Source organism: Gadus morhua, chromosome 9 (assembly GCF_902167405.1).
Source record: "Gadus morhua chromosome 9, gadMor3.0, whole genome shotgun sequence".
Taxonomy (NCBI): Eukaryota; Metazoa; Chordata; class Actinopteri; order Gadiformes; family Gadidae; genus Gadus; species Gadus morhua.
The window spans coordinates 3,027,808-3,040,186 of NC_044056.1; the positions used below are offsets into that span (position 1 = coordinate 3,027,808).

The 12,379-nt window shown below is 49.4% G+C and overlaps 1 protein-coding gene across 1 annotated transcript in view; it reads left to right on the forward strand.

Annotated features, from left to right (window-relative positions):
- kiaa1549la (KIAA1549-like a) overlaps positions 1-12,379 on the forward strand; it is a gene marked incomplete at its 5' end in the record, with an annotated part of 49,277 nt that overhangs the window by 1,715 nt on the left and 35,183 nt on the right. The window contains 6 exon segments of the mRNA XM_030366031.1: positions 1-386; positions 683-798; positions 5,799-6,021; positions 7,319-7,452; positions 9,112-9,280; positions 11,991-12,050. The exon segment at positions 1-386 is cut by the window's left edge and continues 673 nt beyond it. Coding sequence (XP_030221891.1) covers positions 1-386; positions 683-798; positions 5,799-6,021; positions 7,319-7,452; positions 9,112-9,280; positions 11,991-12,050 — 1,088 coding nt within the window.

Consider the following 12,379-nt stretch of genomic DNA (forward strand, 5'->3'; position numbering starts at 1 on the left):
CACCACCACCACGCCTCCAACCACCACTGCTCCCCCCACCACCACCACCACCCCCACCACCGCCGCCACCACCACCACCACCACCACCACCACCACCACCACCACCGCCCCCACCACCGCCCCCACCACCACCACCACCACCGCCGCCACAACGACCAGACCTGCGCCAACGACGACCAGTACGACCACCACCACCGCCGCCGCTGCTACGACCAGCACCCCCAGCAGAACCACCACCAGCGCAAAGACACGCACCACCAGCGCAGCCGCCATCCCGGAGCGGACCACGCCGGCTCTGCCCACCACCACGGAGCCTCCGCCCAGTGCCACCTCCGAGGAAGGGGCGCTGCCCTGCAACATCACCGAGAAGTACTGGCTCAAAACGGGTGGGTGTGGGTGGAACCCCTCGGATCAGGTTGTTGGGACGCACCGAGGGCAATGTGCTTTGGTTGGGGAATATACTCACTTTATTTCTGTCTTTTTGTGTGTCTTACTCACTCTCTCTGTCTCCCTCTCTGTCTGTCTGTCTGTCTGTCTGTCTCTCTCTCTCGCTCTCTCTCCCTCCGTCTCTCTCTCTCTCTCCCTCTCTCTCGCTCTCGCTCTCTCTCCCTCCGTCTCTCTCTCTCTCTCTCTCTCCCTCTCCCTCTCCCTCTCCTCTCCCTCTCTCCCTCCCTCCCTCTAGTGCTGTCCATCCAGTTGCGCCGGAACCGCCTCGATCTGATCCTGAAGCAGAATCTGGCCAAAGGGCTGAGCCACGCCCTGCAGCGAGCGCTCAACGACACCAACGCTAGTGCTCAGGTCAGCCTCCCTCCGCTCTCCATCTCCCAGAGTCACCGCAGTAGGGCCCGATCCCGTTTCTACCCCTTACCCCTTCCCCTTACCCCTCCCCCTTGTTTTGAAGGGGTAAGGGGAAGGGGTAGAAATGGGATTGGGCCTAGGTCAGCTGCTCTAACAGCTGTATAGACCCGTTTCACAGAGGCCTCATCACAGGATAAACAAAGGTGTCACTCATAATCTCCCTCCCTAACGATGGGTGTGCTCCTTTGATGCACCAGGGCACAGGAAGTAGACCCAGCTAGTGAAGATAAGTCCACCACCACCAGGCTCCGGCACATCAAAGAGAGACCATCATTAGTGTAATGAGGGACACCTGTTTGTGTTTGTCCTCTGATGACACCGCTGTGAAAGAAGGGGGTTATGGGTTGCCAGTTGGAGGGTTGTATCAAAAGGGGCCTACACACACAGCCGAGACTCAAACCAACGGCCAACTGCCTTCATCCACCACGCCGTTGCCTCTCGTCCCGTTGGCGAGAAGGGTTGCAGCGCGGAGACTACCGCCAACTGCACAGCAGCGTGTACGCTCTGCGCGAGATGCAATAAGTCTCCTTAACATCGGGTGGCGCTCTCCGTCTCCTGGCAGACGGGGCCCCCGTCATGCCTGCCCCCCCAACCCGCTGGTTCCACGAGGGCCCCGGCCTGGAGGGCCAGACCCTGTGGGGGGGCTAATGACAGCCTGGGGGGCTCCAAGAGAAAGGACCTGTTGTGGAGGACTCTGTTGCCCCCTAGAGGTCGAACGAAAGCTTTATTAAGCTCACACGTAGCAGACACGTCACGCACACACACTGCCAAACAAGAGTGCACACACACAGACGCACACACAAAGACTACACACACACACACAGACACAGACACAGACACACACACACACACACACACACACACACACACACACACACAGACAGACACAGACGTCATCCACAGCCACACACAGACACAGACGCACAACACACACACACACACACACACACACACACACACAGACAGACACAGACGTCATCCACAGCCACACACACACACACACACAGACGTCAGCCACATGCACACACACACACACACACGTCATGCACAGCCACAGCCACACAAGCATGCACACACACACACACTTCCCGCCTCTTCCTCTTCCTCTTCCTCTGTCTTTGAACCTAGAGAAATGATGATGTGATCTCTCTACTAACGACACACACACACACAACACAGGCCCAGCGGGACATGAGTGCACATGAGCCAGCTGACAAATTCAACTGACTTCAGATATATATATATATATATGTGTGTATAAATGATTAAACATAAAAATATAATTTTTGCTTTGAAGACCTGTCCTTTCAACCTTCATCGCTCTTACTCGGTTTTCTGTTATGTCATTCTGCCCTGTCTGTCTGTCTGTCTGTCTGTCTGTCTGTCTGCCACCCACGGCCTACCTCTCCTTCCTCTGTCTATCCATATCGTGTTTTCATCACGTAGCGTGTCGACTATATATAGAGGCAGCTTGTGGGACAGTCGATGCCAGGACTGACTCATTGTCTCTAGAAACCAGTCACCCACCTCTCTCGGTCTCGGTCTCGGTCTCGGTCTCGGTCTCGGTCTCGGTCTCGGTCTCTCTCTCGGTCTCGGTCTCGGTCTCGGTCTCTCTCTCTCTCTCTCTCTCTCTCTCTCTCTCTCTCTCTCTCTCTCTCTCTGTCTCTGTCTCTCTCTCTCTCTCTCTCTCTCTCACTCACTCACTCTCTCTCTCTCTCTCTCCTCTCTCTCTCTCTCCTTTCTCTCTCTCTCTCTCTCTCTCTCTCTCTCTCCTCTCTCTCTCTCTCTCTCTCTCTCTCTCTCTCCCATTCTCTCTCCCATTCTCTCTCTCTGTCCTATTCTGTCTCTCTCTCTCTCTCTCTCTCTCCCATTCTCTCTCTCTCTCTCTCCCATTCTCTCTCTCTCTCTGTCCTATTCTCTGTCTCTGTCTCTGTGTCTCTCTCTCTCTCTCTCTCTCCTCTCTCTCTCTCTCTCTCTCTCTCTCTCTCCTCTCTCTCTCTCTCTCTCTCTCTCTCTCTCTCTCTCTCCCATTCTCTCTCTCTCTCTTCTCTCTCTCTCTCTCTCTCTCTCTCTCCCATTCTCTCTCTCTCTCTCTCCCATTCTCTCTCTCTCTCTCTCTCACTCTCACTCTGTCCTATTCTCTCTCTGTCTCTCCCATTCTCGCTCTCTCTCTCTCTCTCTCTCTCTCTCCTCTCTCTCTCTCTCTGTCCTATTCTCTCTCTGTCTCTCCCATCTCTCTCTCTCTCTCTCTCTCTCCCATTCTCTCTTTCTCTCTCTCTCTCCCATTCTCTCTCTCTCTCTCTCCCATTCTCTCTCTCTCACTCTCACTCTGTCCTATTCTCTCTCTGTCTCTCCCATTCTCGCTCTCTCTCTCTCTCTCTGTCTCTCTCTGTCTCTCTCTCTCTCTCTCTCTCTCTCTCTCTCTCTCTCTCTCTCTCTCTCTCTCTCTCTCTCTCTCTCTCTCTCTCTCTCTCTCTCTCTCTCTCTCTCTCTCTCTCTCTCTCTCTCTCTCTCTCTCTCTCTCTCTCTCCCATTCTCTCTCCCATTCTCTCTCTCTGTCCTATTCTGTCTCTCTCTCTCTCTCTCCCATTCTCTCTCTCTCTCTCTCCCATTCTCTCTCTCTCTCTGTCCTATTCTCTGTCTCTGTCTCTGTCTCTCTCTCTCTCTCTCTCTCTCTCTCTCTCTCTCTCTCTCTCTCTCTCTCTCTCTCTCTCTCTCTCTCCCATTCTCTCTCTCTCTCTCTCACTCTCACTCTGTCCTATTCTCTCTCTGTCTCTCCCATTCTCGCTCTCTCTCTCTCTCTCCCATTCTCTCTCTCTCTCTCTCTCACTCTCACTCTGTCCTATTCTCTCTCTGTCTCTCCCATTCTCGCTCTCTCTCTCTCTCTCTCCCATTCTCTCTTTCTCTCTCTCTCTCCCATTCTCTCTCTCTCTCTCTCCCATTCTCTCTCTCTCACTCTCACTCTGTCCTATTCTCTCTCTGTCTCTCCCATTCTCGCTCTCTCTCTCTCTCTCTGTCTCTCTCTGTCTCTCTCTCTCTCTCTCTGTCTCTCTGTCTCTCTCTGTCTCTCTCTGTCTCTCTGTCTCTCCCTCTCTCTCTCTCTCTCTCTCTCTCTCTCTCTCCTCTCTCTCTCTCTCTCTCTCCCATTCTCTCTCTCTCTCTCACTCTCACTCTCACCCTCTCTCTGTCCTATTCTCTCTCTGTCTCTCCCATTCTCTCTCCCTCTCCCTCTCTCTCTCGCTCTCTATCTCGCTCTCTTGCTCTCTCTCCTGTCCCCCTCTTCTCCCTTCTCTACGGCCGTATATTGGTGAGCAGAGACAGGAGAGCTCTCTACCAGAAGGGTGGATGGAACAAAGAGAATGGCCAACATACAAAGATTCGATTGGCCGCCTCGGCTTACAATAACATTATCTCATGGCAATACGGTGCAACTGTGTGCTTATTGCACTTGTAAGTCAATTGTGCAATTTACATTGACATTAGGTTTACATGATCATGGTCAAATTGTTAGAGAGAACACATTCACGGTCAACACAGAGAAAATAAAACACAGTATGAATGAATGAAAACACAACGAGGTAGCTAGGTTGATGATGTGATTTGATATTTGAAATGCTCTCTTACATTTAAAACCAAGCTGTTTGTGGAAGAAATTCTGACATTATTATGGATGGATGGATGCAGTGGCGTAACAAAGCAACGACGGGCCCGTATGCAGGATGTTCAAGGCGGGCCCCCCCCCACCCTCTTCGTCACGATTGTTGACGGGGGGGGGGGTTCGTAGCGATTGTTGACGGGGGGGGGGGGGGGGTTCGGAGTGATTTTTTTATTTTATTTTTTTGGGGCCCCTGATTGGCCCGGGCCCGTACGCGCCCGCATACCCTGCTTACCGATAGTTACGCCACTGGATGGATGGATGGATAGATATTAGATGGATCGTACGATACCGACAATATATAGATAAATACAAAGATGGATAAATAAAGATAAAAATATATATCGAAACATAGATGGACAGATGCATAGATCTATCAATACATAGATAGATCGATAAATATATATATAGATACATAGATACATAGCCACATAAATACATAGATAGATGGATAGAAAGCCAGGCAGGGATATTTTTAGTCAAACAGGATAACCGGAGGGAGTTGACAAACACTTCCTCGGTGAAGGAGAGCGGAGGAAGCAGCCCGTAGCAACAGCAGCAGCCCCCCAGTGGGATGAACCACACGCACGCACGCACGCATGCACGCACGCACGCGCAGCAAGCATACACACACCTGCGCCCGCACACACAAATACACACAAGCACACACACACACGCCTGCACACGCACACGCGCACACATGAGCACACACACACTCACACAAACACACATGCAGTCATACACGCATGCAGTCACACACGCATGCAAGCGCATGCGGGTGCGCACAAACAAGCACACATGTTCACGAACACACGCACACACAAACACAAACAGACACATACACGCATGCACACACACACCTAGCACAGGCTACAGACTTCCCTAATACTAGCTTTGACTCTCCACTAATTGTTGGTCTCCCGTTTGGTGCGCACATCACGGGTCAGAATGAGGGGCAGAGCCGTCCCCTTGAAGTGGAACGGGGTGTGTTTCCTCATTTGTTTTCCTGTCCTCAAACCCCACTACCAAGGGGGCTTTTAGTCGTGTTTTTTTTCAATTTATACTTGAAACACATGCATTTATTTTGAGAATACTTGATGTGAATAAGAAACAACGACGCAAACACATGCGGGAAAAAAAAAGAAAAGACGGCGAGAATTTTTTTCAAACTAAATAAGATGAAAACAACGTGTGTACACCCGGGTGGTTGTAAGACCAAAATCCGAGGTAACTCCAACAACAGCGCCGCCGATCGCAGCCTCTCACGTCCCTCCCTCCATCTCAGATGGAGCAGGACGCCTGCAGCCCCTACAACGTCACGCTGGCCTACTACGTCACCAGCGGGAAAACCATCTACATCGCCTCGCTGGTGGTGGAGGCCCTGAACGTTTACGGCTTTGACAAGCTGCTGTCGGACATCAGGCAGCACACCCCGTTGGTCAAGGCCGTGCTGGTTCCAGTGGCCACATGGCTGCCGGCCCCCAGTGTACATCTGCAGCTGAAAACAGGTGAGTGACCAGTGAACATGCTGCCCAGGTGCCTGCCTCGGCTGGGGGTCTGCGAGGCCGTTCATGTCCAAACGTGTCGCTTAACACGCGAGTTCAAAGACGGACGTAACATCCGGAACATGTTGTTGAAAGGTCACGACTGCAACGACGAAACTGTTAACACAATAACAAAAAAAAGCTGGAATGATTGGCCGCAGTTAAGAGAACAGGCTCCTGTTAAGCCCTTGTGTCACCTTTAGTTAAGTAACACCATAAAAGTCTAGCCAAAATGTGTTGGGTGTAGCCTACTCTGTGGCCTGTTTCCAGCTCGTACACTCACCTTGGTTTCATGGCACACGGAATAGTTACATCATAATCCGTGTGCTGATGGATAAAGCTAAGCCAGTCCGTCTCTGTGTGCGCATGTGTGTGTGTGTGATACTAGTGTTGATGTGTGTGGACCATATGGGGGTCATGTATCTCCAGTCTCACTCCAAATAGTCTCTCCACTGAGGCATACGGGTCAATCACAACGGGATCACGTGTTGCCCAACATGATGCCACATCATTGGCGGCCGCACAGGAGCTGAACTCGCCCCGTGCTGCTGTTCAACAGCCCGGTCAACAGTCCTGTCTCTTTGGCATTTAACATTCTAACTATCAGTCCTGTGTGTGTGCTTAGCTCGGCCCAGTCAGATCCGCCCGTCAGAAACAAAGGGAGCGTGTCACGGTGTAAACCGATTACCGTGGCGATGTTTGACTCTCGTGTGCCAGGTTGGATCACCTGGGACAATGGACACCATCAGGCATAATTCGACCACAGAGAAATCAACGGCCAGGTTTATAAATGAATAGGTTGCTAAAACCACAGGTCATTAAGGTGTTTAAATATCCAACTAGTCCTGTGGCAGTTGGACGCTGCTGTTGCTGCCAGGGCTTTCAAGCTTTGCCCGTCGCTTTCTGTTTGATCGACGGTGGTTTGATTGCTCTGAGCTGTTGCCAACACTGTTGCGAACCGGCTAGGAGTTGTACCGATTGGGCCGATCGATGTTCTCTTTCTGGTTGTTGAGAGAGTGCCGTCAAGGCAAGTGTCTGTGGAGAGACTGGAAATATCTCAGCTGATGATGAAACAAGATAACGACAACGGCAACAAATCAGAGAGATGATAAAAATAGTTACAAATTATAATACAATTTAACTCTCTAGGTGATGATGAACCAGACATTTCTCCAAACGTTTGTCTAGTAGCTTCCACGGTGTCTTCTGCCGCCTCCGGCTGATGTTCTAAGCCTGTGTCCGTCCCCCTCTCCCCGCGCAGTGCTGCGCTTCATCGGCCCCACGGACAACATCTACTCCTGCAGCTTCGTGCAGATGCTGGAGCAGCGGCTGGAGAACGCCTTTGACGAGGCCCAGGACAAAGTGCTGGAGACCTACAGCCGCCTCACCGTGGAGGTACGCCCCGTCCTACCGGCCCTCCTCATACCTCATCTGTCCCCCCTGCTATCTGTGCTGCTTAATATCAGAGGGTTATTAGCAGGGGGGGGGGGGGGGGGGTAATACTGACCTTGAGGGATAAAGTGTAATGACGTTCCCAGCCGTTCTCCTCTCATCAACGGAACGGGATACTCAAACTGTGAGGTCTTGGCGAGGGAGGGAGAGACCCACGCCTCTTTTAGCCGTGGGTTTAGCGGAGAGACGGGCCAGTGAGGGGACTTAGTGATAGTCAAGACCTCCACATGAATCCTCCTTGTCTTTGCTGTGGCTCCTATTGTCATGTTCTTATTCCCTGCCCGCTGGCGACTGCTGCACAGCTCATACGGAGGAAGAAAGCCGGAAATTGCAATAGGGAGTTCAAGGATAACGATGCAATTCATGACCCCCTATGGCCTGGATGTAAAGTGCATTAACCATGAATGATGGGTTCGGTGGCCGTATGTGGCCAGCATTCTGGATTTGTAATCGTTCTTCCAGACTTCCTTTTGCATGCTTACTAATGCAGTGCATTGCTGCTTCATAACCTAGAGAGCCTTCCCTCCGATGTATTTATAGTAGCTTCTGTTTAGTCCGCCATGCATCCCTTTGTACTCTCTCTCTCTCTCTCTCTCTCTGTCTGTCTGTCTGTCTGTCTGTCTGTCTGTCTGTCTGTCTGTCTGTCTGTCTGTCTGTCTGTCTGTCTGTCTGTCTGTCTGTCTGTCTGTCTGTCTGTCTGTCTGTCTGTCTGTCTGTCTGTCTGTCTGTCTGTCTGTCTGTCTGTCTGTGTCTCTCTCTCTCTCTCTCTCTCTCTGTCTCTCTGTGACTGTCGAGGTTCCTTCATGGCTGGGGGATATATGTGTATTTATATATAATATATTTATATGTACCACCATGCTGGTAAACTAGGTCTTGACAGGCCTGACAGACACACATATATAGGGTTCATTTATAATGAATCTCCTGAAGTATTCATGCATAGGGATAAATGCGATGAGCGTTTCTCGTATTTCATATCATCCACTTTGTTATGGTGACGCAGACGCACGGTTATCAATAAACCAACATGCGCCTGTTATTTAAATAACAAAACAAAGAACGTCTTTTGAGTATTTCTGGAATTGCAGTGCCGAAATTTGTGTGCGTTCTGCCGGGGGTGTCATGCGGTGGGATGCACATCCGTGTACACACACACAAATATTTACACACACGTGCACACACACACGCACAAACGGACACACGTGCATTTGTACACCCGTGTGTGTGTCTACATCTACACAAGTCAAGCATAAACACAGCTTCGGTATTACTATACAGTATTTTACTCCCCTAATTTGTCTCTTTGTATATCTGTTGTCTATTTGTGTGTGTGGTTGTGTGTTTGTGCGTGCGTGTGTGTGTGTCTGTGTGTGTGGATGTGTTTGCGTGCGTGTGTGTATGTTTGCGAGTGCGTGCGTGCGTGTGTGTGTGTGTGTGGCTGTGTGTGCGTGCGTGTGCGTGGCTGTGTATGCGCGTGTGCGTGCGTGTGGCTGTGTGTGCGTGCGTGTGTGTGGCTGTGTGTGCGCGTGTGCGTGCGTGTGGCTGTGTGTGCGTGCGTGCGTGTGTGTGTCTGTGTGTGTGTGTGTGTGTGCGCCCCTCCAGATCCAGAGTGTGTCCCAGGTCCCTGCCTCCCCCTCCGTGGCGGTGGTGTACGTGGTGCGGAACCAGGACGCCTTGCTCAACGGCACCATCTCCAGCGGCCTCCTCAACCAGCTGACCGCAGAGCTGGTGGGATACTTCCTCTTCTACCCCCCCCTTCTCATTGCCGAGCGTAAGTAGCCCCCCCCCCCCCACCCGACAAACCCGGGATTTTGTCATCGATAATTTTTTTACTTTTATGGTAACTTTCGACATTTAATTCCACGGTCAAAAAAAATCAATAACTGAGGACAAGGGAGGTGGCGGTTACAGGAGACGGGTGACGGAGAGCTGATTGCGCTCCATTGATTCGCTACTCGTGTCTCCCAGAACGGCATTAGAAATAACACGAGACAGGAGGAACCAACCAAGTAACCGCTCTCTGTATTCATTTCAATTCACGAGAGGTCGGAGAAATGATCTACGCCGAGCTCTGATACTGAGTTCTATTGTGAACGTATGGGTCTCACATAACACTGATATCCTTTGCCCGCCATAGAAAAGGATCACTTTTCACCATTGCTTAAAGTTAAGTATTTCTGCATTTCCACTGAATAATGAATGCTTGGACGAATAGAAGATCCTCTACAAAGGATTGGAACGGAGGGTCCAACAGCTCTATAAACTTTAACCTTCTTAAAGGTTAAGTAAACCCCCCGTTTTAGCAGGAGCCCACAAAATGGAAATAATGTGATGGGCAAAAAAAACGAAAGGTTTAGAAAAGACAAGGACATTGGGTGCCAAGGGAGAAAAAGCCAGGGTTGTGGTCAAACATTGTCCAAACCCACTACACGTTCTTCGAGATAGGGAGCACAGCTAAATATTTGTCAAAAAGCACAAAAGAATCACCCACACTTTGTGAGACCAAAACAGCGCTGTGATTTTTTGGGGTTTACTTGCCCTTTAGAAAGTGAATCCATTGACATGCTAATTCTGGTGATGTTATATCACCACATGTTGACCTGCCCTTTCCGCTTGGACCGCTGCTGGTAGTTGAAGCCACGCACACAGCCCGGTGTGTTGAAGTTCATTCCAGGCCAGTCCATGATTCATGGACGTATGTATGTCAGGTCTGCAGCTTCCCACTCAAACAGCAGAGTTTCGTTTAGCAATGTTTCCCATGAATGATTATGAATACATTTGTAGGGGGTGTTTTTTATTCACAGCTGACGAGATTTTAGGTTTGAAATTAAATATATATGTGTACATATATATATATATATATATATATATATATATATATATATATATATATATAATATATAATATATATATATTAATGCTGTCAGTTAAATGCGTTATTAACGGCGTTAACGCATACCAATTTTAACATAGTTAATTTTTTTATCGCGCGATTAACGCAATATTTTTTTTTTTTTTGGGCTCAAAACAAAGAAGCAGTAGCCTGACCGCTATTTTCAAGGCAGTATGTTTGTATGTTCGTTTAATCGTTCAATTGCACTATAGGCTTTTTTTTTGTATCGTCCTGTTTTGATCAGTATATGCCAATGTTGTTATCAATAAAAAAACATTTGCACAAGGCAAGCCGATGCACGATACCATGTTGATAAGAGCATTAAAATGAGAAAAATCAATGGGACAAAGAAATCAAGGGATATTTAGCATAGAAAAATCATGAGTTAACTATGACATTAATGTGATTAATCGCGATTAAATATTTTAATCGCTTGGCAGCACTAATATATGTATATATTGTCAGCCAAACCATAAACTGCTCTTTACTGTCCTGTTTCTGAATTTCATTTTAATTTGCTTTGGATTTAAGCTGCTGCTAAAGAAAAGCAATGGTAGAATCAAAAACTGGAACCAAACTTTGTTTCATCACAGACTAATACGTTAGCTAGATGAGCTGCACTCGCGCATCCTCTACCCCACCTTTAATAGCGCCTCCTTCCAATTTTAGAGACAAATAAAACCCAGGAGCTATAAAGCCTCCATCAGCCGAACAGTGCCCTCAGGAAATCTGTTGTCTATGTCCCCTGAACAAACTAATTTTACCCGGGTTGGATTAGATAAGAATCTATTTGTGTTCTCAATAAACCACTGAAGGGTTGGGGGGGGGGGGGAGGGGGGGGGGTAGGTGAGGGGGTAGGTGGGTGAGGACATAGCACACATAATCACCGGACCTCTACATTTGCCCGGACACCTCGGTTTTCCCTGACTCTCTCTCTCTCTCTGGACCCCGCTGTAAACAGCTGGCCCTATGAGGGGTGTAGATAGAGACGCCGTCGTTGCGGCGGTGCAGAGCAGAGCTGAGTGGGTGGTCAACCCACGTCGGGTCGCGGCAGCAGTCAGTTGCTGTGCTTCCCTTTCAGCTCCATTTAATCCAAGCATTTACTGTCAGAATCCCTCAACACGGGCCCAGTCACCACCGTGTCGGGGAGCGGGGAACGGGGATTAATGGGTTTACGGAATGGTGCTCAAAGAGGATGAAGGCCTTAACTCGCGCTGTTGAGATGTAGCCGACAATTTCTGAATGGATTTGAACATGTTTTTTTTCTTAATGAGATTGATTATTATTTAATGATTCTTTGACACATTGTTGATTTATGTATGTTTATCTATGTTGTTGAAATCAAACACATCTCTCTCTCTCTCCCGTTCCCTATCCCTCCCCCTCTTCCCCTCCCTCTCTTTCTCCCTCTCCCTCTCTCCTCTCTCCTCCCTCTCTCTCTTTCTCCCTCCCGCTCTCTCTCTCTCTTTCTCTTTCTCTTTCTCTTTCTCTTTCTCTTTCTCTCCCTCTCCCCCTCCCTCTCCCTTTGTCTTTCTCTCCCTCTCTCTCTCTCTCTCTCTCTCTCTCCTCTCTCTCCTCTCTCATCCAGCCCTAGAATACCACAACCTGAACACGTCCGCGGCGACAAAGAGCTATTGGGTGATCACAGGTAAAAGGACTCCTTATCTTATGTTCTGGTCTATAAACCACAGGAAAGAAACCGATGGAAGCTTCATGCACAGCATCCTCGAAGAGACGGGGAGGGGAGATCACATCGACTGAGCCCCCGATTATGTGTTTGTCACAGCATGCGTGTGCATTTGTCGAGCATTTGTTTGTGTGTTTGTGTGTGTGTATGTGGGGGGGTGCTGGTGTTTGTGTGCAGATGGTGTCTTTGTGTATGTGTGTTTTGTGTGTGTGTTTGTGGGTGCAGGTGGTGTCCTTGTGTGTGTGTGTGTGTGTGTGTGTGTGTGTGTGTGTGTGTGTGTGTGTGTGTGT